Source organism: Idiotropiscis lumnitzeri, chromosome 4 (assembly GCF_059441095.1).
Source record: "Idiotropiscis lumnitzeri isolate Australia: NSW breed Sydney's pygmy pipehorse chromosome 4, RoL_Ilum_1.0, whole genome shotgun sequence".
NCBI lineage: Eukaryota > Metazoa > Chordata > Actinopteri > Syngnathiformes > Syngnathidae > Idiotropiscis > Idiotropiscis lumnitzeri.
Window position 1 is genome coordinate 23049313 of NC_142394.1, and position 24876 is coordinate 23074188.

A 24876-nucleotide genomic window follows, 5' to 3' on the forward strand; every position below is an offset into this window, starting at 1 on the left:
TATTTTGCTCCATCCTCTACATTATTTCCAATGAGAAGTGATTTGGTTTTAGTCAGACTTTAGGGAACTAATGAATCTCAAAAAATCAAAATTGCACTGCATTTACGAAACACGATAAAACGAATGGCCGAATAAAGACTATTCACAATATCTGGTCGAGCATATTTAGAGTATTTTGAAGGAATGCAATAAAGTGCAAAAAAAAAAAAAAAAATCAGCAGGGCCGCAACTAATTAATTTAATAATGGATTAATGTGTCAATTATTTTTCCCCATTATTTGATGAGTCTGATTTAAAAAAAAAAATAAATAAATGTAATTTCTGTGTTTAAACACGGGACATTTCAGCAAATCGACACCAGGAAATGCACAAATTAAGATTATTTGACTTGTCAGAAAACAGACAAACATGTTGCTCATTTTTCAGAATAAAGGCAGATGTGTTATGTTTATTTAATATTCAATAGTGTGAACACACCCTGCACCACAGTCAGTGTGTCCCAATACTTTTGTCCTTAAGCCCATGCTGAGTCAACATTTTTGCAATTGTGGGTGAGAATGACATTGGGAGTTGTGCCAAATAAGGTGGCATACTTAGTAGTATCCTTGTTACTGGAGCTGGATGTTGCCATGGCAACGTGGGCTCAACTATGAGCCAGCTGCTGCCTCTCTCCCGCAGTTGGTGGCGTAACACGCTCCCCGTTTTCTTTGGCCCGCCCCCGATGTGATGACACAGTCTTCGGGGCACTGCGTCTCATTTGGGATCTCATGGCAGGAAAGGCTTTCTTTCCGATTGCCCTCACCAAAAACTGCTTCCCCAATATTGACGCTTGCATGACTTCTTTCCTTCTTGACCACTTTTTTTTTTTTTTTTCTACTCAGAAGAGTGGTTCTCCACCACTGGGCTGTAGGAAATGATCAAATTCTATTTAGTTGGACTGATGCCCACACGATTTAAACGGTGATAATATTCAAAATTATGATGCTAAAAGACAATTTCAAACTCATTGACAGTATTACATTAGCAAAAGACTTCTACAACAGCTGAACTTTATCTAGGGTTATTTAGATGCGCTTGGAAAACACCGGACTAAGACTACAACTATGTGGCATGGAAATGATTTTGATGATGTTTTTTTTTTTTTTTTTCGGCTAATGTGCAACCTTTGCTCCTCTCCTCCCTTTTCAGAATGTCTGACTTCCAACACGAGCGACAGCGAAAGCAGTTCAAGTGAGTCGCCTTCCTCACGTGTTCTCTACGTGCCTTCTCTCCGCTAGGTTGCAACTTTTGAGGGCGGGCTCCAAGTTCCCCACATGTTGACGCCGCGTATTTCTTTCGTTAAAGCGACAGGACAGAGAGTGTACCGTTTGTCCCACTAAGAATCAAAACATTCAGGCGTGTTTTTTGTGTGTCTCTCTTTGTATTACCACAGAGGGCCAAGAAGACACAATCCTCTCCTATGAGCCAGTCATTCGACAAGAAAGTAAGTACTTTTTTGGGAGTATTCAAATTGTTTTGTAACTTGCATAAACTACAAGGGTTGAACAGTTAGTGGAACTCCAAACTTTATCAATGTACTGGAATGCAATTTGCTTTATTTCGGCCAGTCAGTTGGCTTTAATTTATTTTTTTAAAAATGTATCCATCCATCCATTGTCTGCTTATCCTCACCAGGGACGTATATTTTGTTTTTCTATAGCGTCTAAATAAGTTGAGTGCTTAAATAGTGCAGTCCACCTGGTTCCATGTCATTTTTTTCTGGAACATGAGAAGTTCAAGTGATAAAGCAACAATTTTTTTTCCCATTGTTGGAATCTGATTTATTTAATGACTTAATTTTTTATGCCACGGTTGTTTGGTACAATTTTGTGAAGTTGTCATCGTGCGCGCTTAAAAGACTGCAAGTCAACATATTCAGTTTGTTTGCCCTTCATTGTAGCAACCTAACTTATAAGACCAAACATATGACCATTTTTTGTGTAATCTATTAAATAAATAATAAAATTTCATATTGATTTGTTGCTTGTTAAAATAAAAGTACATAGGAAGAGAATATGAACAAAAATAATCATATATTAAATTGCAATATTGAGGAGAAAGGATTGCAATGATTATTTTACAAAATAGTTCAGCCCTCTCTGGTATGCCGACATGTAGTAACACTCGTTTGACAGGTTGTTTCCATCAAAAGCAGTCCAAAAAACGAGCAGTTCTTGCTCACAACATCCGCGGGTGGATTTTAAAAGGTTGCTATTTAGACTCCTACTGGAAAACTTTACTGACCAGTTGAATATGTTCCATGACTGCATTTGCCTTTCAAATCACCTTTCATTATTGAAAGAAATGAATGTTTCATTATTAATCCATTGCAGTGCCCCCTTGTCCCCAAAAAAAGTGCACATTTTTTTAAATATAAAAATAGCCCTGTACAATATTTGACTTCATAAAAACATGCCGTTAATTAAATGTAATGTGAAAAATTCAACTACATCCATCGTGGCAATTCAATGGGCTCATGCAAGTGCGCACGCTTCGGCCACCAGGGGGTAGTATAGTACATACGTCGACATAATACATAATGAAACAAAAGACAACCTTCTCAAGCAGCAGCAATAATATGTTGTTTTTCAAAGGTTAAAGAATACATGACTGCGTGTATTGTTCTGTCTGCATGTGTTGCTCCTGCTCGTGTCCAAATTGTATTTGCTTTCAGGTTTACAATTACAACATAATTAGCCATGAATGATGTTTCACATCTGTTAGCATTTAGCCAGCAGACCTTTCAAAGTGGTTTGGTTCCGTTTGGATGGTGGCTCAGATGATCAGAGAAAAATTCCTTGAAAACCTTCCAATAAATAGGATTGTGATTCTGATTTAAATACAGAACATGCAATTGTCCTGAAGCTTCTCAAAATGATCATTGACGCTTGTGTTGCTTTTGCGTCCTCAGTCCACTACACGAGACCCGTGATCATCCTGGGCCCCATGAAGGACCGTGTCAACGATGACCTCATCTCTGAGTTTCCTCACAAGTTTGGCTCCTGCGTACCCCGTGAGTTGACAACACGCACACACAATGAATCCCCACAAAGGGTCCAAACGAGCCTGTCTGCCTTACTGCCCGCCAGACACGACTCGTCCGCGGCGAGAAAACGAAATGGACGGTCAGGACTACCACTTTGTGGGCTCCCGCGAACAAATGGAGAAAGACATCCAAGACAATAAGTTCATCGAAGCAGGACAGTTCAACGAAAACCTCTACGGGACCAGCATCCTGTCTGTCAGAACTGTGGCTGAACGGGTATGTACTGGAAATGCCAAATGTACTAGTACTACTACGCTCCTCTTTGTCGTCACTTGCAAGGCAATTCAGTGCACGATAGAACAACTTATTTTCCACTGCCAGTGCTACAAGTTGTATTTAAACTGTACTGCACTAGAAACAGCACAAGGCTCAACTCGTTTTCATGTCATGCACTTGTAGCCTCGTCAACGACATCTAGTGAACAGAAACCCGTTTCAGCATTTGTTTGATATCTCTGATATCCATCGTAAGGTCCAAGTACTGGAACTTTGCTATACTAGGATAACTACTTGTTACAGTACAAGACAGGCAAAAAGGTGCACTACAGACATAAAATTCTACTAGTTAACATCTCGTGTTTCGCAAGTAGTACTATTAGTAGTTTTTCTTCACTAATATTTGTTGTTCTACTAGCATGTCAAAATTGTCCTGTTAGTGTGTGAAAAATGCAACAATAGTGTCTTATGTTGCGTGTGTGCGTGTGTGGCATCCTCCACAGGGGAAGCATTGCATCCTGGACGTGTCAGGCAACGCCATCAAACGACTGCAGCAAGCACAACTTTACCCGATCGCCATCTTTATTAAACCAAAATCCATCGAAGCGCTCATGTAAGTCGTTACTCTGAGTTATCTCAGTGGTGCCGGCCTACGCTAACTTGCTAACTTCCCGCGCACCGCAGGGAAATGAACAAGCGGCAGACGTACGAGCAGGCCAACAAAGTCTTTGACAAGGCCGTCAAGTTGGAGCAAGACTTTGGAGAGTTTTTCACAGGTAAAGTCCGCCCTCACTTTCACTTCCGGTTTGAAATTCGGGGCAAGCTTGACTCGACTGAACGTAACCGTGTGGCACGTCTGTGTGTGTGTGGGCAGCTATCGTCCAGGGTGACTCGCTAGAGGAAATCTACAACAAAATCAAGCTGATCATCGAGGAGCAGTCTGGCCCGTACATCTGGATCCCATCCCCGGAGAAGCTCTGAGCTCGCCACCCACCATCGCACCGCCACCACCTCGCATCGCTGCAGAGTCCCACCCACGACCCTCCCGAAGCACCCACCATGCCTAAATGCCCCCGACCCTCTCCCCGTACTTCTTTTTACAGCTATGTTTCATATAAAGTTTTAGTGTCATCATTCTGTTACTCTCTAAATGGAAATGAAAACAAAGTCTTATCACCATTGATTACTGTGACTGTGCACCCCCTGCATGAGTTTCTCAACGCCATCCATTACAGACTGGAACGGAGAGCCGTCATTTTTGTTTCTTTTTTTTTGGGGGGGGGGGGCATACAAAAAAGGGGGTAAAGGGAATCGCTCCTTTTTGTCAACGGACGGAAGATCGGAATATTTTCATGAGGACCGAAAAAAAGAGAGGAGTCACAGGGGGAACAGAGACAAATCACACCGAGTCGAAACACTTTGTAAATGTTCATCCAATCACGTTGAAAAAGACAACATGCAATGATGAGACGTTTTTTGGGTTGTTTTTTTTTTTTGTTTTGTTTTTTAAGTTTTTTTTTTTTGTCTTCTCCCCCAAAAGTGACTGGAGGAACGGAGCCTACTGACGGTACTGTTGTTTCTAAGGAATTATTTATCATCTCCACAGGAAGAATCCCTGCATTTATATTATGACATCCCAAGATGAATAAAATCCTACAGAGATTTTACTATACATATAAATATATATAAATATATATATATATATTGAGAGCGAGCGTGAGAGAAAAACAAGTTTTACACTTCACTAGAATGGTCCATTTGGAGGGCTTGTTAGGGTTCGTTTTCTTTGGCTTGTGCTTTTAATTTGTATTTTTTTTTTTTCCTGAGCTGCTCTTGTGTCAAGGTGGGCTGTGGGGGGGAGGGTAGAGACGTGTAAGTGGACTCTGCAAAACACCAAACTGCCTTACATCCAATACTGACTGACTACCAGTTGTCCTCCTTTGAGTGCAATAGCGCCCCCACACCAGAACCGCTACTACAACAATCGATCCATCCAATTAGGATTTAATGGACCACCCTCTCCAGCTAACTAAAGAGTGTGGAGCTGCAGACCACCCTCTTACACTCTCTGCCTTCCAAAGAGGTTTTTTTGGTTTGTTTTTCTGGTTAACTGGTCACACGGTACTGTCCTATCTGCTGCCAAGGCGGCAGCCTTATAACGGGTAGAACAAGACAATAATTGTATTGGATGTCATGCCCATTAAAAAAAAAAAGCTGTTTTGGATTGTCCCAAAAACACTAAAGTTGAGCCTAATTAAAAGCTTTGTGTTATCTATATGAATTATTCATCATGTGCTTGGACCACTGTGTACGGGGGCGGGGCTGGGGTTAAAAAAAATAAGAGAGCTCTTTGGGTTTGGGGCTGAGCTCAGGAATCGCAAACGTAAGACGACAGCGAGGCTCCACAAACGCAGCATGACAAGGATGCCCGCGCGCACGCAAGTTTATCGAAAAGCGCAACTGTGAAAGGGATCTCTTTTTTTTTTTCTACTTCCTCAGAGAGCCAAACCCCCAACAGGAAGTGCCAACTCAGACCTCTCTGGGTCCCGCCCCTCCATTTGTCTTCTTTTCTCCTCCTTTGCCAGACAAGCAGCTGTCATCACCTGTCAAAATCCCCTCCGCCGAGTTCAGGGAATAACTGAATGGAACACAGCCATTTACAAACTGTTTGCAGACTGTTTCAAAGGGTGTACGAGCTGTACAATGTAAATAAGCCCCCCACCGCCTCACTCGCATTCCTCCAGCATATAAACCCCCACCCCTCCCTCACCTGTGCTTCATGCATGTGTGATTCAAACTGGGACAGAATATGTTTTATAGACCACAAATGTCAGGTAAGTCAAGTTTGAAGTTATATTTTACAAACGGAACAACAACAAAAAAAAGTGCTGTATTGTTGCTCTTAGTCTTCACATGCCTGTGGAACACGTCACCAGTCAGTCAAAGGGAGTGAGGGAGGCCCTCTTTCATGTCAATACTTGTGGAATGTGTTTGGGTGTATAGAATGAACACATCTATATAAATATACATGCACACTACCCACAGAAAGTTTGTGAGATTGGGCTTTAGGATAATTTATCGAGATCAACGTTAAAGTTGCAAATGCATTTTCCCCTCAAATGTATTTGTGGATTTATGTGCTTCAATTCTTTAGAGGTGTTTATAAAGAGGTGCACATAGACACTGAAAATAGTAAAGGCACACCCGATTCAAGTGCTGAGCATTTGCATAAGAGCCTGCTTTTAGACGGTCAAATTTCCGAGAAAAATCACTTGATAAAAATAATCAGATTATGTTCTAGGGATGAATGAATTTGAAAAATTATGTAATTGTTTTTTATTCTTACATATTACAGATTGCAATTCAATATGCAATATTTTTTTTCAAGGTCCTCTTCCCATGTGTTGTTTTTGTATTTTTAAACAAGCAATAAATTGATCTACATTACAATCAACAATATCAGATTATTATACACAATTTTTTTGGTTTCATAGCTTGGGCAATGGCAAGGCTTCAAACAGGATGTTATAAAAATAAAAAAGTGGTTAGAACATAGTGCCATCAGCAGGTTACAACAGAAACTAGAGGCGTCACAGAAAAGCATCTCAAACGCATTTGAGGTTCATGCTGCAATTTCATGCCAAAGCCCAATCTTCCAAACTTTTTGTGGCGCCATTCTTGAAAGATGAAATGGAAATCCAAGCCGACTGTTAATGAGAAAGCGTGCGTTGTATTTCAGACCTTAGTCAGCCATGTCCAAGCCCAAAGACTTCACTCTCTGCTCTTTCCATTTTGAGGCTGTGATGTAAAAAAAAAAAAAAAAAATCAAGTTGGCCACTTGTGCAAATCATTAACGAGGCTGACTAATGGTGACGTCATTCTCTTTAATTTTGTGGGGTTGGGAGGGGGCTCTTTGGGTGGGCTGGGTGTTCTGTTTATGGCACATGTGTGCAGTAAGTGCTTGCAAACATGAACCCTTTTGATTGTACAGTCCAGTAGTCTCCTTGTTGTGGCCACAGACGGTTTTGCGGCCTGTCGGGACACTCGGGGGGCCCAATCGGTCTTCCCTGTCCTAGTTACCGGGGGAACGCCGTCCTGCTATATATACAAATATAAAACAAGTCTTTTTCTTTGGGCTTTTATTATTTGGGGGGGACTTGACAAGAGTTCATTTGTTTGGAAATAAAATGTGACTCAGTTACGATTTTGGCATGCTTTTTATTACACAACGGCACAGGTTTCAAACTCAAATCTGAACCACCACATCATGTTTTGTGGCCCACAACAGTAAATTGTCCACTTCATGTGATCTGCTCTTTGAATATATTTTTTTTCATTCTTATTTAGATACATTAGAAATGAGTGAGAATGAATGAATGAGACCGAGAACTATGTATTACTTAATTGTGGTGATATTGAGTTTTTTTTTTTTTTGGACCACTAATGAGTAAACTGTCGCCAGTTTAGAATTTAGCAGGATTTCTAGCACAACAGCATGCAGTTAGCTCGTTAGCTATGCCCGGTGTCGCAAAAGATTATTTTAAATCCACACTCCCAAGTTTTCCTCAGGAAAATACACGCACTTTCCCAGCTTTCTTCGCCCGTGTTAATGCATAAACGTGGCAAAAAAAAAAAATCAAATGTAATCAAATGAACACGATAGCCTTTACTTTTTAATAAACACATTTTTTTGTAATATTTTTTAAATTTACTTAGATACTTGGACCTGGAGACGACATAAGGGACTACACGGAAATGTCAAATGTATATACAATAAAAACTCTTGTTTTTAATCCTCAAACAGAGCGAATCACATTTTTATTTTTTTCCAAAGAAACAAACAGAAAGGGTTAATTCAGGTTCATTGAAAATTAAATTTAAAGAAATATTCCAGATTGCCATTTGTTTTAAATCTCCTTCTTGAACGACCTCTGCTCTCTGTCACTTTTGAAAAAGAAGGTCCTTGAGCGCAACCATTTGCAACCTCCTGGCGTAGAACATCCACAATACATGTTGCACAACAAATCGTGTGTAGCTTTCAGTGTAATAGTTAACAAAAAAACTTGTCGCAAAGCCAATTCTGAACCGGCGCTTTACATTACCCGCATGAAATGCAACCTTTGGCCTCCAGTGCGCTTATTCTTCCATTAATGAGGTGTTGTTCTTTGCGCTATCCAGTCGGTCCAGGATTTTGCTGTACAACTCTGACATCTGTGGACAAAGAGTAAACGCAGGTTCACAAATATTGGCCACCGTTGTCATCAAGGCACTGCAATTTGCTTTGAAATCTCAGCCTTGGGTGTTCTCCCAACTTACCTGCGTCTTGTAGCTGTCTTGCAGGGGTCCCAGGTGGCGCACGAAGCTCATGGCCAGGCCGCACCACTTCTCCGCCTCCATGTAGCGCGCCAGGCTGTACAGCAGGATGCCCGTGTTCCAAGCACGGGTCAGCAGCCACAGGATCTGCGTTTCCGGAAGGCCATCCGGCTACAGGAAAGAAGATCCAGAAAAGAGCCAGATGGGGAAAGATTTGTACCTTCATTAAAGTGAGTGGCAACTCCTTTCAAAAGCCCCCAGGCCTCCTTTGGTAGTCACAGAATTTCTGCGGCGTGCTTCGAGTGGCGGCTCTTGGAATGAAAAGGGGGGAAATGTGCAATCCCACTGATAATTTGCCGGCTCTTTCAGACTTTCCAGTTGGCAGGAAGGGGGGCGGTGAATGAAAGCTTCCGCTAATTCAGGGGTCTCAAACTTGTTTGGGAGTCATGGTTGGTTATATCGGTGAAACCACGTCAATGTTTCCTCACTCAATATGCCAAAAAAAATAAAAAAATAAATAAAATCAGTTGGGTACCAACTTTGGTTTGAAGATCACAGTTCAGCTCACATTAGTTTCAGTGAGGGAAGAAGTTGTCTTGTGTTCCGAGGTAGGTGCAGGAGCCACAAATACTTTAACTTTACAATAGTATGACTCAAATAAATGTTGGGCCACATACAATGAAGTGAGAATGTGTCAACTAAATTAAATGCATGTGGAAAGGCTAGAACTGTTTCAACATCTCAACTATATCTGTCCTGTACTTCACACTTCCTTCTCAGGACATTGACTCGATCGCAGCCGTACTGTTCTGGCTCTCTTGCAATTTACACACAGCATGTTGCGGGTGGAGGCGGCGCGCTGACTCACGGCGGCGGCGGCAATGACGGCCAACGCCTCCTCGTAGTAGTCCCAGGCCTCGTGCAGGAGGCGGGCCTCCATTTGAGACGCACCGTTCGGCAGGGAGAGCTTGATGAGGCTGTGGATGCACTTGCTGAGGAGGAGACAAAAGTGAGGAATGCCGCTTCAGGCTGGGGATTGTCCAGTCCGAGCGGCGGCCGTGCCTGCACTGCGTCGGGTCCACCTGAGGTTGTTTCTTGTGAACGGACAGCGCCACCCTCAGGGCCTTCTTGCATAGCAGGGGGAAGTGGGCTGGAGGCTCCATCGCTAATGCTGCAGGTGCAAGATTGTCGTGAGTTCAACAACAGCAAAGGTTTCTGTGTCGGGGTTTAATCCATTTGAGTTTTGAGGTCAGGGACTAAAAATAAAATGCGTTTCAATTCAACAAAATGTAACCAAAACGACATCGTATTTGTTTAGAAAACTAATTGTAGAGAAAATGTCCTTCATTTCGTGTTTATCATATGAGCTCTCAATGTTCAATTTAAATGTGTTTATTTCAATATCGCTCCACACACAGCTACAGAAAAAAAAAAGAACAGTAGTTTGAAAATAATAGTTTATATATTTTCTTTTTGTATCTTACAATGGATAAATCTTCCATATTTGATCAAACTAATAATACTAAAACTAATCAAACTAAACTACAACAAAGTATTTGTGAAAAAAAAAAAAACAAATGAACAAAGTTGCAGCAAAAATGCAAAATGCAGAGTCAGTGTAGACATTTGGTTGATAAAATTTGAGACTTTTTTGAAAGGGTGACTTGCAATTTCAACACGAGCGGAATTATTTTCATGTTGTTTGGCAGAAAGAAAGGAGCGCGGTGGTAGGCGCTCAACATTGGCAATATCGCCCAGCCCTTTGTCTTTGTTGTTGTGTTTTACCTGCAACCGTCTGCAGCACTTTGGCCTCCACCTTGTCCTGCTCCAGGATGCAGTCCAGCACCCTGGCCACCTCGGAGTCGTTGAGTTTGGCACGCGCCTCAAACTCATAGAGCAGCAGCAACGTGTCTGTCGGGTCCTTCGGGTAGCTTCCTGTCCATGTAGAAATTCACCATCTTCAATTAGTAGTGACTCTCAGTTGCACAAACGGCAACTCATATGTTACCTGTTGCCTTGAGGGTTTTCCACACCTCTGCACATAATGCAATGTGCTCCAGAGCCTGACTGAGATCTTGTGTCTGCAAACCACAATTTTCAAATGACATCCCAAAATGTTTCTCAAACCATTTTGCAGAGCCTCAAGCCAGTTTGAGAAGCACTCGAGAAAATCGAGTTCATGTGGACCGAGCAACAAACCCGGTCGGCGTGAGGAGCGGTCCTGCAGAATTCGAGAGCCGCGGCAGCGGCCATGAGCAGACACGTCTTCTGCGCCACAAGAATGGCGCGATCAGGACGACATATGTGGGACAACTGAAAAAAAAAAGCATGTTCATTATTAATACACCGACAATACATGAAGTTGAAGAGCTCCAATGCTCAGTTTTCTTTGGTCACTGCCAGGGAGGTGTTAATTGATGTTTATTACTGCGGTGGCATTTAGAAGTGGACTCCAAATGTCATACATTATATTGACAGCTGTTTTGAATATATTTTGGTTCTCTCCCCCTTTAGTTACAAAACTTTTTTGTTCAGGCATTTTACTGCATGTGCGCTTACCTGGTAAGAGAGCACAAAGAAATCTCGCATTCTGTCAGGGTTGCTCTCACACTGCAGCGCCGAGTTCCAGGCTGTGATCACCACAAAAAGAGGATGCACATGACTCAAAGTATTAGCATTTCTCATCAGATAGCGACAAGCAGCGAAGGAGTCTTTGGTACCGATCTTCCTGAACCAATTGGCTTCCTCGGTGCACTGCTCCGCTGTCAGGCAAAGTCGCTGTGCAAGCTTCTGCAGCGCTGAAATAACGGCAGACAAAAAGCATTTGTCGCTCAGGAACGCGCTCACGACACGACAGATTACGCGCATGTACGTACCCATTTTTAAATAACGCAGCAGCGCATCCAGACTCCCTCCCCTGATCAGAAGTTCCAATGGTGAATTTGATGGAAGTGTGAGAATAAATCTTTACAGTGTGTACCTTTTCTCATCATTAGATTCTTCTACAGTGGTGAGGACGAGTCGAACCAGACACCTAGAAATGGATCAATAATCTTCACTCGATTGTTTTATATATCATTGCTGTTGTTCTCATAAGTCAAATGAGATGTAAAAAAATTTAAAAAGGTGACCAGTTTAATAGGTAGAAATGAATTCCTGGCTGACGAGTTCCTTCAGCATCCAAGCATTACTCGAATGCATTTGCTTAGCTTTTTTTTTTAACCCTGGATATTTTCATTTTCACCAACCTGAGAGCCTTCAGAACCAGAGGTTCATCTTTGCAGTTTTCACACAAATTTTCTAGCACCTTCATGGCCGTGTCCTGCTGTTTGTTCTGGAACGAAAAACGGAAAACATTCTCATCAGACTCGAGAAATATACAGTAGTCGCACCAGAATAGGCGAACAATCTGATACGGTGTTTTCCACCCTTCATTGAGTCAAACAAAAAAGTCACAAATAATACCGTTCACACACCCGCGAACTAAAGTACAACCGCACTGCTAGCAAGCCTATTGTTCCATGCATACCTCCAAGGCGATCTGAGCAGCCCGGCAGAGCAGGTTGGACGTGGCGTTCTCAGACACAGGCCCGGTGGCTTGGAGATCCTTGGACAGGAGCGTCATCTTGTTCACTGCCTCGGCGGCTAAGTCACACACAGTGCGGGATGATGATAATCGAATGACACCAAGTGAACGTGAGCGCATTTTCAATGTCGCCACCTCTCTCCACATCGTTCTCGTGCATCGCTATCTTATAAATGCTGAACTGTGTGAAAATGCTGTCGGGGTCGCACCGCGCGGCCTCGTTCACGGCTTCTTTTGCCTGAGAGAAACACACAGTGAGGACAAGAAAGAAAGAAACACGGTGATACACGGAGCTCAAATCTTCAGTTGAAAGGAATTGAAAGGTGTCTTGCTACCTTGTCCATTTGCTTAAGCTGCATGAAGCAAAAAGTTCTATTCCTGTGCAGTTTGGCCAAGTTAGAGTCGATCTCTCCGGCTTGGAAGAAACTCAGAGAGTAGTTGTACCACTGCAGCGCCTCCGAGTAGTCCGTCGCCTACGATGAACATCAAAGCAATCCTTTCTGTGTGCATATTCCAATGTGAGTGATCATGAAATATTGGCAAGTAACTAAGTACAAGTACTACAACTAAATACTTGTGTGGTTGAGTTGTAGTTGATTTCTTAAAAGCAAAATACAAATAAAGTTCGATTGATTGATCAAAACGTCGTACTGCAAATCATTGACAGTAAACGTTCATTTCTACTTTTGTACTTGAGTGCATTTCAGTCCGTCTTTTTTTTTTTTTTACCTTGACTCACAGTGCCCCAGTTGAATCACTACTTTTACCATCTTTTTTTTTTTTTACAAAACTTTCGTACAAGTGTAAACATTTCTGCCACCTCCGTTCACCTGTCACAATATTGGTTACACCTACACAAAATGTCAAGATTTTTAAATTTGAATAAGGTAAACAAAATATTCGATGAAACTTTCAGTATGACAAAATTCTCACAAATATATTGCATGTGCGTACCTCAACGTATTTTGCTGCTTTATCCCACAACAGGGCATGTAGGCTTGTGAGGTCCTGCGGTGCCAGCTGCTTTCCCGTGTAGTGTGCTGCGCACACGCAAGTCATTCCACTCGTTACTGTTTTTTTGGTTTTTTTTTAACACACGTGACATTAAGACATGTCTGACGATGTGCATCTGGCACCGTTGATGACGTCCTCTATCTTCTGCTTGCCCAACAGCTCTTTGTCTCTGTGCAACAGAAGCTCGATGTGCAGGACGAGAGCGGTTCCCAGGGCGGGCGACGACTCAAACTGCTGACACGCACGTTTCAAAAGCTCGAATGCCGGCGCTTCTCTGGGAGAATGCGTGGACAGCAATTTCAGATTCTTGATATCTAGATTAAGTTCCATGTACTAGTATGATCTTGGCATTTGTTAATTGAAGGTGAAGCTGTTTGCGCATATATTTGCTATCTCCAAATGCATGACACCAATTAGGTTGGCCGACTTAGTTACTAATAAAGCGCAGGAGAACTAGAAAGGGTTAAATGCATATTCGAAAGCCACAAGTGGCACTCGTCGTGAAAATAAATGCTAATAGTAAAGCAGACCAATTAAAAATAGTAAACTGCTCTGAAAATTCCTACGAATGAGAACAAAGAGAATACTCTTACATGAGGACCTTAAGGTAGTTGTGCCAAAAATTGAAAATTGTGACTTTGCATAAAAATCCCAACAGCAGCACATGCATGCATGCATTTAATGTATGTATATACAGTATGTATGCCGTATATGTTTGCTAACCTGTTTTCGGACAGGAGCAGCTTGACTGCACTGAGGCAAATTTCAAGGGAAACGTCGGCTTGCAACATCTCGTCCAGACCTGCCAACGCGTTTGAGTCCAACCATTTGCATCTCAGGAGTGAATGTTTTCAAATATAGAATGGCGGACAGGATCATTTCCGTGTAATGAACTAACCTGCCGTGATGCTTTCATCGGAGGCTGCGCATCTCAGGAGTATTGTGATCTTTAGGAAGAGCCCAGAGGTGCTCACGCAATCCTGACAAGAGCAGCACACTGTTGCTGTTGTTGTTGTTTTTCACTCGATTTTGTTTTCATATCTGACCTTGTTGGCCATGTCCACAGCAATAAGGGCCTCGTTGTGAAACTTCTGAACGTCCCATGCCAGATAAGCAGTGGCCAGGAGGCGCAAAACCTTGGCCTGGAGACGAGCGAAACAAATAGATGTTTGAACCACATTGTTTGTATCACTGCTGAAAAACCTCGTACGAATTGTTAACCGAGTTACAGCAAACAAGATCTACAGTCTGAGAAGTGATTTATAAAAGTAAAACTTCCCCCACTCAGGAGGTGTGTGGCCTCGATGAAATGCTTCAATCCTAATCGTAACCCTATTTTGAAACCCCACTTTGATACTCTAAGACTGTTTTGAAACTCTAACCTTAGCTTCAAACCCTACTTTGAAACCATAACCCTACTTTTCGTGTGACCCTTGAAAAGGCCTTTGTGAAGCTGATGTATCCCCAGTCTCGTTTGTAAATGAGTAAGTATTTGAAAGTATTAAAGTATTTCATTTTTTTCTGGTCTTTGGGTAAACATTAGCAAAGACTTCAATGTGGACATCGGCTGGTGACTGCCTGAGTAAATGGGCAATTGTTTTTTTTAATGCTACAAAATAGTGACTGTGTGCTGCTCCTTATTAGCACATGACAGCTACATAAAGTCCAACACTATCTAGAAAATAAGATGGCTTTTTTTCTCCATGTTCTGTAATTTGTGATTTCGGAAAAATAATATTCATGCATTCGTTCATCTGCTTTAAATATTTACAGGACTGTCTTACCTGGACTTGGGCTTCAGGGGCATGGTTAACATGAATCTTGCTGATGTCATAACTCTGCCTAAAAAAAAAAAAATCTGTAACTCCCCAAACTCATTTTACAGCATGGTATATGTACTTGTACACACTCATTTCTATAAGACAATTACAAGTACCGTAACCAGAAGGTGCATTCTTCAAACTTTTGATGGTGGTAAGTGTCGATTCCGAAGTTGTAGCACATTAGGGACAGGAAGCTCGTCTGCAACGGAGAGAAAACACTGACATCCTCCTTTCTTTCATCCTTCCCCCTGAGCATTGACTGTCTCAAAAGTCCTGAAATTTCTAGTGCATTCATTTAGACTTTTTTTTTTTCTCCCAAGAATTTGTGGATTCATATGCATTCATTTCTATTGTTGGATTAATTATGAAATTCAATAGTGTCAATTGATTATGAAAAAAAACAACTAAAATGTTAATATACTGCACATTCATTTTTGCATTTTTTTAATGATAAAAAATGAATTTAAAAATATTTTTTTTTAAATATGAATCCATTATTTTTCAATTTTATATCAGTTGGTTAGAATATGTATTCCTTTTTTATTCATGGGTTTAGCTATTCGATGATTTATTCTAAAATATGTAAAACATTCAAATATGATGTACAATTTTTTGTAATCTAATTTATGATGAATTTATTTACAAAATATTCTGAAAATATGTTTTCCATTGTTGAAAAACTATTTTACATCATTCATTTTAATGAAGGTCTGAAAATACATCAGCAAATTTTTGATTTTTTTTTTTTCCCCACTTCATTTGAGCAGCGGAATATCTGACGGAGGTCCTTGGAACAATGTTTCCAGAGTAGGCACAAGTTGATTATACTGTACTTGAGCGGGAAGGCGATGCAGCATGTCTTTGCAACGTTGCATGGAGGCCACAGCCTGTTGGTGACTCCCTTGAATCACGGCCTGCAAGGAAGACAGATGGCCTGTGTCGAACATCATTTCTTATCCACTACGTCAGGGCTCTGCAACATGAACGTGACTCTTTATTCTATCTGCTGGGGCTCTCTTTGATTTTGGAAAAGCCAAAGTTTTTCATTTTGAATTGTTCTAAATTTGAAGACAATGGTGCTCTCGCAACATAAAAATAACACTTTTGCCCTGATGTGCTAATGCTGAGGTTCAAGAGCAAAAATCCAATTAAAGATAAAGATAAAGATAAAGATGCTTAACCAGGTGAAACAAATATTCGAAATGGCTATTAATTAGCAAATACACAGTATAGAGTGAGTTGACCATTTTGCAGTTTGCTGATTCATGCGCTAGGTAGTCCACCAAAACAAAAACTGATCCACATAGTCCACTAAATAATAATCCCTATTAGGGTGGATGAAATGAGTGAGCAATTCTGAAGACAGCCATGCTTTCAACTAATAGTGAAACACATCTCCATCAATCCAGTTTCGCCCGCTCATTGTTTCTCACTTGACATTTTAGCGGTCTGACAAGTCTGTCGTCACAACACCTCCTCGGCTGCCAAATCTCACAAGAACAAATGTGGAAGGTGTCGCCGCAACCCACCGATTCTGCCTGATAGGAGAGGATCCGGAGCAGGTCTTTCTCCACGTCCATTTTGGATGAGTCGCTGTCTATCGTGTCATGGCCTCTGGATGTCAGCAGGCTGAACAGGGTTTCCACGCTCTGGAGAACATCGGACAATATTAGAGGACACTGGACAGCTTGTCTCCACTTTGGTGTTTATTGTGAATCCTTACTATATTACAAGTCATATTTACATCATTATGCATTTTTAAGCCACCGTTTATGATTGTAATTTGTTATGGACTTAGAGTATACAGGTTAGTTCAACATTTTAGTGTTCAATATACTGCTTAATTTCCATTTCTTGTATGTTCTGCTAATCCATGTGTGGTAAAGTAGCAGTTGTTTAAAAGCTCATGATTACCACAACATGTGCTTATTTCTGTTACGACGTCTAGAATGTTTCACATTATATGTTAGCATGATGCGAGCCTTTATATTGAAGATTGTCAACTATCCCGGGAGGCCTGGAACGTATCCCCATCAAGAATCTGGAGTTGATTTATCTTTTGTCACCTTGACGGCAAGTCTGAAGAAATGGTCTGCCATCTCTGAATTCTTGCAGTCCAGCCAGGTCCTTCCAGTTCTGCCGGCCATCTGAAAGGATTAAAAAAATGGCAATATAAGTTTGATCCTCTTGAGCCTTTTTTAAGCAACCTCAGGTGCTCACCAGGATCTGCTTTCGGATGGTGCCCTCTGGTGGCTTCTCAGGCTCACTGCAGTACATCAAACAGCATGCGGAATGGCGTGCTGCAAAATTGGATGAGTATAAAACACAGCCAGTCATAAATGCCAATGTGTCATGTCATGTCATTATCCACACCGCTTATCCTGTACAGGGTCGCGGGAGGGTGCTGGAGCATATCCCAGCTGACTACGGGCGAAAGGCGCACTACACCCTGAACTGGTCGCCAGTCACAGGGCAGATAAATGCCAATGTATATTCTTATTTTGTAACCAAATATCCAAATCATTGTGTGCTCTTGTACCTTTGGCTTTCTGACTTGTACTGATGGAGTCACCCACATTCTTACTAACAGCCCAGTTCCACAGCTGGATGGCACACTCTTCAAGCTGTGACACATAAGAATTGAAACAGAGCGTCAGTCATGTTATACACGGCATACAAATGAAAACTGACGTCACGTTTGAATCTACCTGAGGATCGACAATTTTCGCATCATCCTCGAGAGCAGACACTTCAGAGAAGATCAGGTCAATCGCCTCACTGAAATTTGTTTGCTGATTCTGAATAAGAGCTGCTGTGAGGCCTGAGAACAGACAACCCAAATGATTTTGGGGCCATTTTTTTCTTCAACTTTCAAAACAAGTCTGAGTCAGTGAGTGTATAGGTTCTTATTCCATTATTGTCATTGTACTCAGTGTACAATGAGATTGGAGAGCTCCCCTCTTCAGTGCAATATAACAAATATTTTTTTACAAATGTATTGAAACAATTTATCCATTTTCTTGAATACATGAGAAAAATAAAGTAAAACACGCGTAAGCACCAGTGGCATCAACCAGTTTGCTCAAATGGTCTGGGATGGAACAAACAACATTCTAAAGGACAATAACAAATAGGAAAATAAGTTTAAGACAATAAGAAACCATTAGTATTGTCTGAAAACTGTTTTCATAATGACTTCAGTGATACTAAAAAAATCTATAAACAATGTCTAATATTATATCCAATTAAAATGAAATTGATAGAATATGATAACATTTGACTTAAAGTCAAAGTCAAGTAATTAAACAAATGATGTATACGGCCAAATTGAATATTACACTTAAATTCAGACACATTTTTTAGGTAAAATCATATTAATTTTCCAGTAGTTGTAATTGAATAATATCATTATGTTTTGTTTTTCTGTAAACTACTACAAGTATTGTGGTATAATTGGGTTGGGAATGTAATAAGTATTAAGAGTTAGTTTACTTTTCGTGTTACTTGATTTAATACTGACAGCATCGGTTAGCTTTAGCCACGTTAGCCTAGCCATCTTTTAGCCAACAAGTGAGTTTATTTGCGAACCGTTTAGTGCGCGATTCGTCAGCAAAACTGCCAAAAAAACTATAATAGGCGTAAGACGGGCTTTCTGTCGGATGTGTTATAGATTCTTACGTGTCACAGATGAAACAAAGCGCTCCATTTCGCGTTCTCGCAACCGGGGAAAAATACTAGCACTAATTAGTTTAGACCTTGATTGACAGGCAGCCCGGACTAGGCGTGCCACAGGTCCTTGAAGCTAAAAAAAAAAAAAAAAGTCTCGCTTTGAACCTCGTCAGCTCCCGCCGTGTTTACTAATTTTCATCTGATTGTTTTCATTTGAAGCCTGGAGTGTTATTTTTCCATCCATATATTTACAAAATGTAATTATTATTGTACATTGGTAATCATGTTTAAAATGTTCATGTTTGATCTTAAACTGGCGCATAATATGAATATGTATACTTTAATCCGTGATAACGTCATAACAGCAATAAAAATCAGTTGTGTGAATCTACTGCTTGCGTTCAACCAGTTCATCCTTCAGTGTGTTTGGAGCACCGGAATAATCCAAAATAAGACACTTGAAAAATTCTCCCATCTAGGTCAGCAACTTCCACCGATTGTTTCTGAGGCGACTTATCAGATGGGACTGTGAGGACACACAAGGAGCGTCCACAATCATTTATTTTCCAAATACGGTGAATTGTTTCAAATCAGGATCATACACTGGCGTAAGGCCCATTCTCTTGCTTAATACAACAAGAATCCTATAATAATTTGTTTTGTTCATTTTGATGATTTTTCCTGCAGGCGATTAATTACATTGAATCGAAGCAAATGTTTTTTTTAGGGTCTGTGTTTATATACACATATCACTATAAAAAATCTAAAATCAAATTTCAGTTGACTCTTGTTACAATCAAAGTCATTAAAGATCCGAGTGTTGGGTCTTTAAAAGTTATATTCTTACTCCAAGTGTAGAATCTTGAATTTTTAAATACATCCCATGTGAGTACTTATCCTGTGGAAATCAACACTATTCCAGATGTTGTTCATGGATTATTACCTTCATGTTTTTGTGCTACAGTCTTGATATGGGCGGAAAGGTGAGGGCAGGATGTTCTTATTTACTTTGCCTGTATGCTACTGAGGCCTACTGCAGCCAAGTGTTCAAAGAAAAGTGTCTGCAGCACATCCACACCCTGCGGGGCGGTGCTGGACAAAAGGAGATTATTTATATTGATATAAAAAGCACCGCGTCCTGTTTGCTAAGATAAAAATAACCGCAAATAATTCCGTACAACAGTGAGGCACATGATTGATATTGAATTTCCTCTTAAGTCAAGACATTGTAGGAGCGGCTACCTTTAACCTCCCAAGCATGGGTTTGATTTGATCAGAGAATGTCGCACAAAGGTCCCTGAAAACAACAAGGTTACAAAATGAAGGGAGATTCAAAATTCTAAGTATTTCTCATCATATGAACATTATGAAATATTGTTTGCCTTTGGCAATGTAATTTTAATTTCACACTAGGAGCAGCACAATCTGCACTGAATCCAAGCTAAATGAGGCACCAACTGTATTTTCTTATTACAAAAAAAAACAAACAAACATGACACATTTTTTTATAGAATTTTTTGGGGGGATTGTTTAATTCTTTTTATTCTGATTAATTGTCATTACTATAATTGTTTATAGATTAGTAAAAGTGTAAATATACTTTGTCATTGTATTTAAGTAGATTTTTCAGGCATCTGTACTTTATTTGAGTATTTATTTTTCAGACAAGTATCAAGTAACTGAAAAACAATGACTGTATTAAATGTCAAATAATAACAAAAGTGAAAAAAATCAATTTTGGACTTTGCGCCAACATTTCACGAGTTGGCCCAACCCCCGCCCAGTCACATCAATTTGTGGTGAAACCATCTTAGCCTAATCCGCCTCCCACCAGTGAAATCCTCCTTGGCAGAAGTAAAACAAAGACAACAAAACAGCTCCAACACAAGATTGAAACTGAACAAACTCCCTGACATGCTATATGTTGAATCAACATGCATTGCAAAACGTACACAAGTAAAAAGAAAGGCAAATTTGTATTTCTGTGCTTTTGATGTTGTTGTTTGCATGTCATTGTTGTATGCGGTTTAAGCCAAAATTGGTAAACTAGGTCTGACCACAAGGCACTTGAATGTTGGCCACGCCAGATTGGAGGCCTGCTGGTCTACATGCTGGCTGTCACGTCTGACTTTAAAAAAAAAAAAAATAATAATTACCCTTCTCTCCATGATGTGTGCACACTCACATACAACAAGGCACTCTAAAGAGGCCACGCCAGCAGACATTCCAAAGGGAAGACACATTTTTTTTCATAGCTAGCTATAAATACTCGACATGAACTAAGGTGCTTAAGTTCTTATATAGTGGAGGAATGGGGAATAATTCTAGATGTGTGTCACTGATTTTAGCATCAGCCCAAAAATGTGGAGTTTGAAATGTTTAAAACCACACTTTTCTCAATTGTTTCACATGTTCTCAGAAATCATCGTCAAACATGTCTAATGTATTTGGAAACAAGTCTCTGAATTCAGTAGACACGATCTTTAAAGTTTGTATGTTTTCATTCAGCGAGTCGCCATATTCCCACCAGATGCTGCTAAAACAGGACTCGCGTACATCTCCATCAGCCCCCCTCAGACCCCCCCCCCGTCATCTTGCTTGTGTTTGAACTGTGAAGCTCCGAGGCAAAACAGTAGAGGAATGCCGCACGCCCCCCGCCCCCCCCCTCCCCTACAAAGTGACGTCGCGCGCTTCCTCCGGCCCCCCCCCATAAAAAGGTGCCCGACGCGCCTGCTGCTCAGTGAGCACACAGACTCGGAGAGGTCGTCCCTGGTTCATCTTGGCTCTTTTTTTTTTTTTTGCGCGCGGCACGCCATACAAAAAAAAGTAAAGAAATCTCTAATTAGAGCCCCCCAACGCCCCCATCCTCTCGTGAATTCATCTGTCTGCTCGCAACGGGAGGGAGCACCTGCCCGGAGGATACGGAACCAGAGGAGTGGGAGTCAGGGAGGAGAGCTCCCCCGCCGAACGCGTCATGGCAGCGGGGAGAACCGCGGCTCCTTTACGCGCATCCACCTGAGGCTACTTTTGGTTTGGCTTGTCTTTTTGGAAACCTCTCAATTGAGGGAACTTTTGTCATACAAACGGAATTAGAAACACAACTACTACCAGGGACTGTTACTTTTCATTTTTTTGTAGGGGGGACTTTATTGAAGCTTTTGAAAAGGATGATGCTGCTGTGTGCCTGCGTCAAGTTGGCAATCATCTTAAATTGGTCGTCCCTCACAAGTGGTAAGAAACAATTCATTATTCATTTGAAGAGCTATTGTCAGAACAGTTATTCACACATATAAGATAAAGAAATAAAATAAAAATTATACAGATGATTAGAGTAACTGCCTTTTTTTGCTGTTTAGTATCTATTCTTTCTTCTTTTGGAAGCTAAATGGTTGCAAAAATGGATACAATTTAGCATCCATTCTGGTTATGAATGCTAAAAGCAAAAGTGTGTTTCGTTGACTTGCATGTACAAAAAGAGGAACCACTTAAGGGGACGATTTACAATCCAAAAGTACTATTTAGTGCCTGTTTTTAGCGGTTTTGGGTGCTACATGGTAGCCAAAACGAGTTCCACTTTGGTTACTTTGTTCTTTTGTTTGTCCCCCCCCCCAAAAAGCGAGAAGAAATTAACTGCAAAAACAATCCATTGTCAACAAGTCTTCATTGAGATGCAAAGAATCTGAATCTTTCATCGTCCCTGTAACTGCTCCTCAAGACCAGGACAGTTACAATTCCTGTAAACTAAAGTCTTTGCAATTCGGATGCAAGCCATTCTTTTGTCTCGTCTTACAGTGGTCTCATTTTTTCACAGCATTATGTACAATTTACACCATACCAGGGTTTTGATCTTCTTTGGCTTTCTGTGGTCCAATTACATTTCCAAGCTGACTGCATTGCTGTCACTAAGAGCGTCTTGAGCTTTTCACTTCTTTCCCAATCCACTAGAGGTAGCCCTGTCCCATTGTAATGTTTGTTGATTAATTTAATGCATTGTGACAGTCAGCAATGTCTAATCTTTTCATGTAGGACTATTTGTTTGAATGCAGTATTGATTGATTGTGGCCGCACTTGTTTATAGAGACATTTCAAATCAACACATTCCACACCAAGTCAAAGTTTGTTCCTGCTATTGTTCTCAAGAGGATTAAAGCCCAGATAATGTACAGTATGTTTCTTCTCCATGGGCCACCACTCCATGTCATTGTCTCTGGGAACATGCGACTAATGATAAGACAGATAGCGAAAAGGTGGATGTCCATTCAGCGGGGTCAGCGAGAAACGCACACGACGTTTCCAAATAAACAACACATCCAAACAAAGGAAACTGCGTTCCTGCTCACACCTTCCACCGCACTCTGTGGGTTACGTTGTTATTTGGAAGACATTTCCTTCACTGTCCGCACACAAAGCCGTGGGAAAGACACAAGGAGGAAGCGGACGTTCGGAGCTGAAGGCAGGCAGACGGCAGGGAAGGTCACGGATGTGTGACATGCTACCTGAGCAAAGTATTCATCCTGGATGTACTTGTGCTACTCTCAAGCCGTGATTGACGGAAGCAGAGCATTGTTGTTGCACAGGAGGAGCCGCTGACTGTTAGAGCAATTAGTGTAGGAGCGGCAGGCTGTCTCAAATCCATTTAGTGCACTGCGCTGTCAGTGATGCTGATGTGTCTTGATATTTTGCTTCCATTAGAGCAGAGGTGTCCCAGGTTGTCCGGGGGGGGGGGTCATTGTGGCCTGCTGCGCATTATTAAAAAAATGTGGTACAGAAGGGTTAGAAAAAAAGTTATGTGCATGTGTGTTTATATATTTATATTCCCCCCCTCTTAAAAATATCACATTAAAGTAGAATGTTACAAGATAGAACACATTTGAATTCTTTCTTTAAAAATGAATGACCGTGTTACATGAGGTTTTATTTGTTTGAAAATGGAATGTTACAAGATATTGCGCTACGCTTGATTTACCATTTTAAGTTGAATATTTGACCATAATGGCTATTTTTAATGAATATTAAAACATACTTATATCAAAAGGCAATATCTTACAACTAAGTTGAATAGATATTGGCTATTTTAATTTTACAAAATTAAATAGAAAAAAGGTATGTTAATTTTAAATGAGTTCATAAGACGTTATATTTTCGTTATTGATGTTTAATTGTCCAGTATTTAAAATGTATTCTTAGGTTGTGTTTTAGGGCCACTTTCTACAAACTTTAATCATGTCATTGCAGATTTTCAGCAAAAAATCAATTAAAAATCGGAAATGTGATTTTTTTTGGGGGGCGGGGGGGGATTTGGGATTTTATTGTCATAACTATTTCAACCAACCCTAAAACCAAACCAAACACAAGTATGACATTACACACTGCCAATAATTCTCTCTGGTTAATTGGGGACCTTCTCTGCTTCTTCTTTTCTTTCTCATAATTACACAACTCAACCACTGTTTTCTTTTTTCATTTAACCTTTATTTAACCAGTAAATCCCATTGAGATTAAAAAACTCTTTTTCAATATAATCGTGTCCAAGAGCCGTCTTCAAGCAAAACACATTATTTAAAAACACTACAACTTGATACTCCACAATCGATCCAGGCATTTTTCTTTGAAACATTTCTCAAAATCAGTTTTGAGAAATGTTTCGAAGAAAAACGCCTGTAAAGATGTCTCCATTTAGATTGTATTCAAGAATCAACGAAAGCCATCTTTGAATTAAATACACTGCACATTCGGTGATTTTTGCAACAATTCCAAGATATTATTCAAGTAAAGATCTGCTCCAAGCGTCGCAAAAAAAAAAAACGGATGTTAAAAAATTTGATTAATCGCAATTAATCTTGGAATTTTTTGTGATTAATTAGTTAAAAAATTAATCACTTGACAGCACTAATATATATATATATATATATACATATAGTATGGGGGTGTGCGTGTGTGTGTGTATAAATAACCTGTAATACAGCATACTATAGTTTGTAACTGAATCTCTTTTTTTATTACTCAAATATTTGCTATAATAATGTGAGAAGCTGACTTCCATGTTGTGTCTGGCTTGTTTGCGAGTGTTTTTGATTTGCTCGCTGGACACTTGAGATGGTGGAGTGGAAAATGGGAGTAATGAGAGGTCATCCAAGTCCAATCAAGGCTCATTGCTCACCGGCAAAAATA

General features: G+C 40.6%; 3 protein-coding genes across 10 annotated transcripts in view; 2 read left to right on the plus strand and 1 right to left on the minus strand.

The window, feature by feature from the left end:
- The window catches only part of LOC148338612 (disks large homolog 3-like), a 64165-nt gene extending 58588 nt beyond the window's left edge, over positions 1-5577 (plus strand). For all 7 annotated transcript variants that reach the window (XM_088294221.1, XM_088294222.1, XM_088294224.1 and 4 more), the window contains 7 exons: positions 1189-1230; positions 1433-1483; positions 2951-3052; positions 3129-3301; positions 3804-3913; positions 3985-4076; positions 4175-5577. In XM_088294221.1, coding sequence (XP_088150347.1) covers positions 1189-1230; positions 1433-1483; positions 2951-3052; positions 3129-3301; positions 3804-3913; positions 3985-4076; positions 4175-4281 — 677 coding nt within the window. In that variant the 3' untranslated portion in view covers positions 4282-5577. The remainder of the gene's footprint in view (positions 1-1188; positions 1231-1432; positions 1484-2950; positions 3053-3128; positions 3302-3803; positions 3914-3984; positions 4077-4174) is intronic.
- Positions 5578-7521: 1944 nt separating this feature from the next.
- Positions 7522-18806, minus strand: tex11 (testis expressed 11). Of its 2 annotated transcripts, XM_088294220.1 has the most exons (29): positions 18715-18806; positions 17745-17857; positions 17576-17660; positions 17257-17336; positions 17103-17183; positions 16566-16685; positions 15870-15950; positions 15150-15235; positions 14998-15055; positions 14260-14355; positions 14112-14193; positions 13937-14015; positions 13336-13487; positions 13154-13239; positions 12535-12672; positions 12335-12437; positions 12143-12258; positions 11862-11947; positions 11594-11647; positions 11490-11530; positions 11334-11411; positions 11173-11243; positions 10813-10926; positions 10622-10694; positions 10399-10548; positions 9676-9784; positions 9482-9605; positions 8617-8784; positions 7522-8511 (listed from the first exon to the last, which is right to left on the minus strand). In XM_088294220.1, exons 1-29 carry the CDS (start codon positions 18740-18742, stop codon positions 8437-8439), a joined length of 2727 nt encoding a protein of 908 aa, XP_088150346.1. In that variant the 5' UTR covers positions 18743-18806; the 3' UTR covers positions 7522-8436. The 2 variants fall into 2 exon arrangements, with proteins under 2 accessions (XP_088150346.1, XP_088150344.1); XM_088294218.1 differs by having other exon boundaries at positions 9482-9784.
- A 2964-nt stretch (positions 18807-21770) lies between these two features.
- kdrl (kinase insert domain receptor like) overlaps positions 21771-24876 on the plus strand; it is a 52283-nt gene continuing 49177 nt past the window's right edge. The window contains exon 1 of the mRNA XM_088294082.1: positions 21771-21936. Within this exon, the coding sequence (XP_088150208.1) occupies positions 21873-21936 (64 nt within the window). The 5' untranslated portion in view covers positions 21771-21872. The remainder of the gene's footprint in view (positions 21937-24876) is intronic.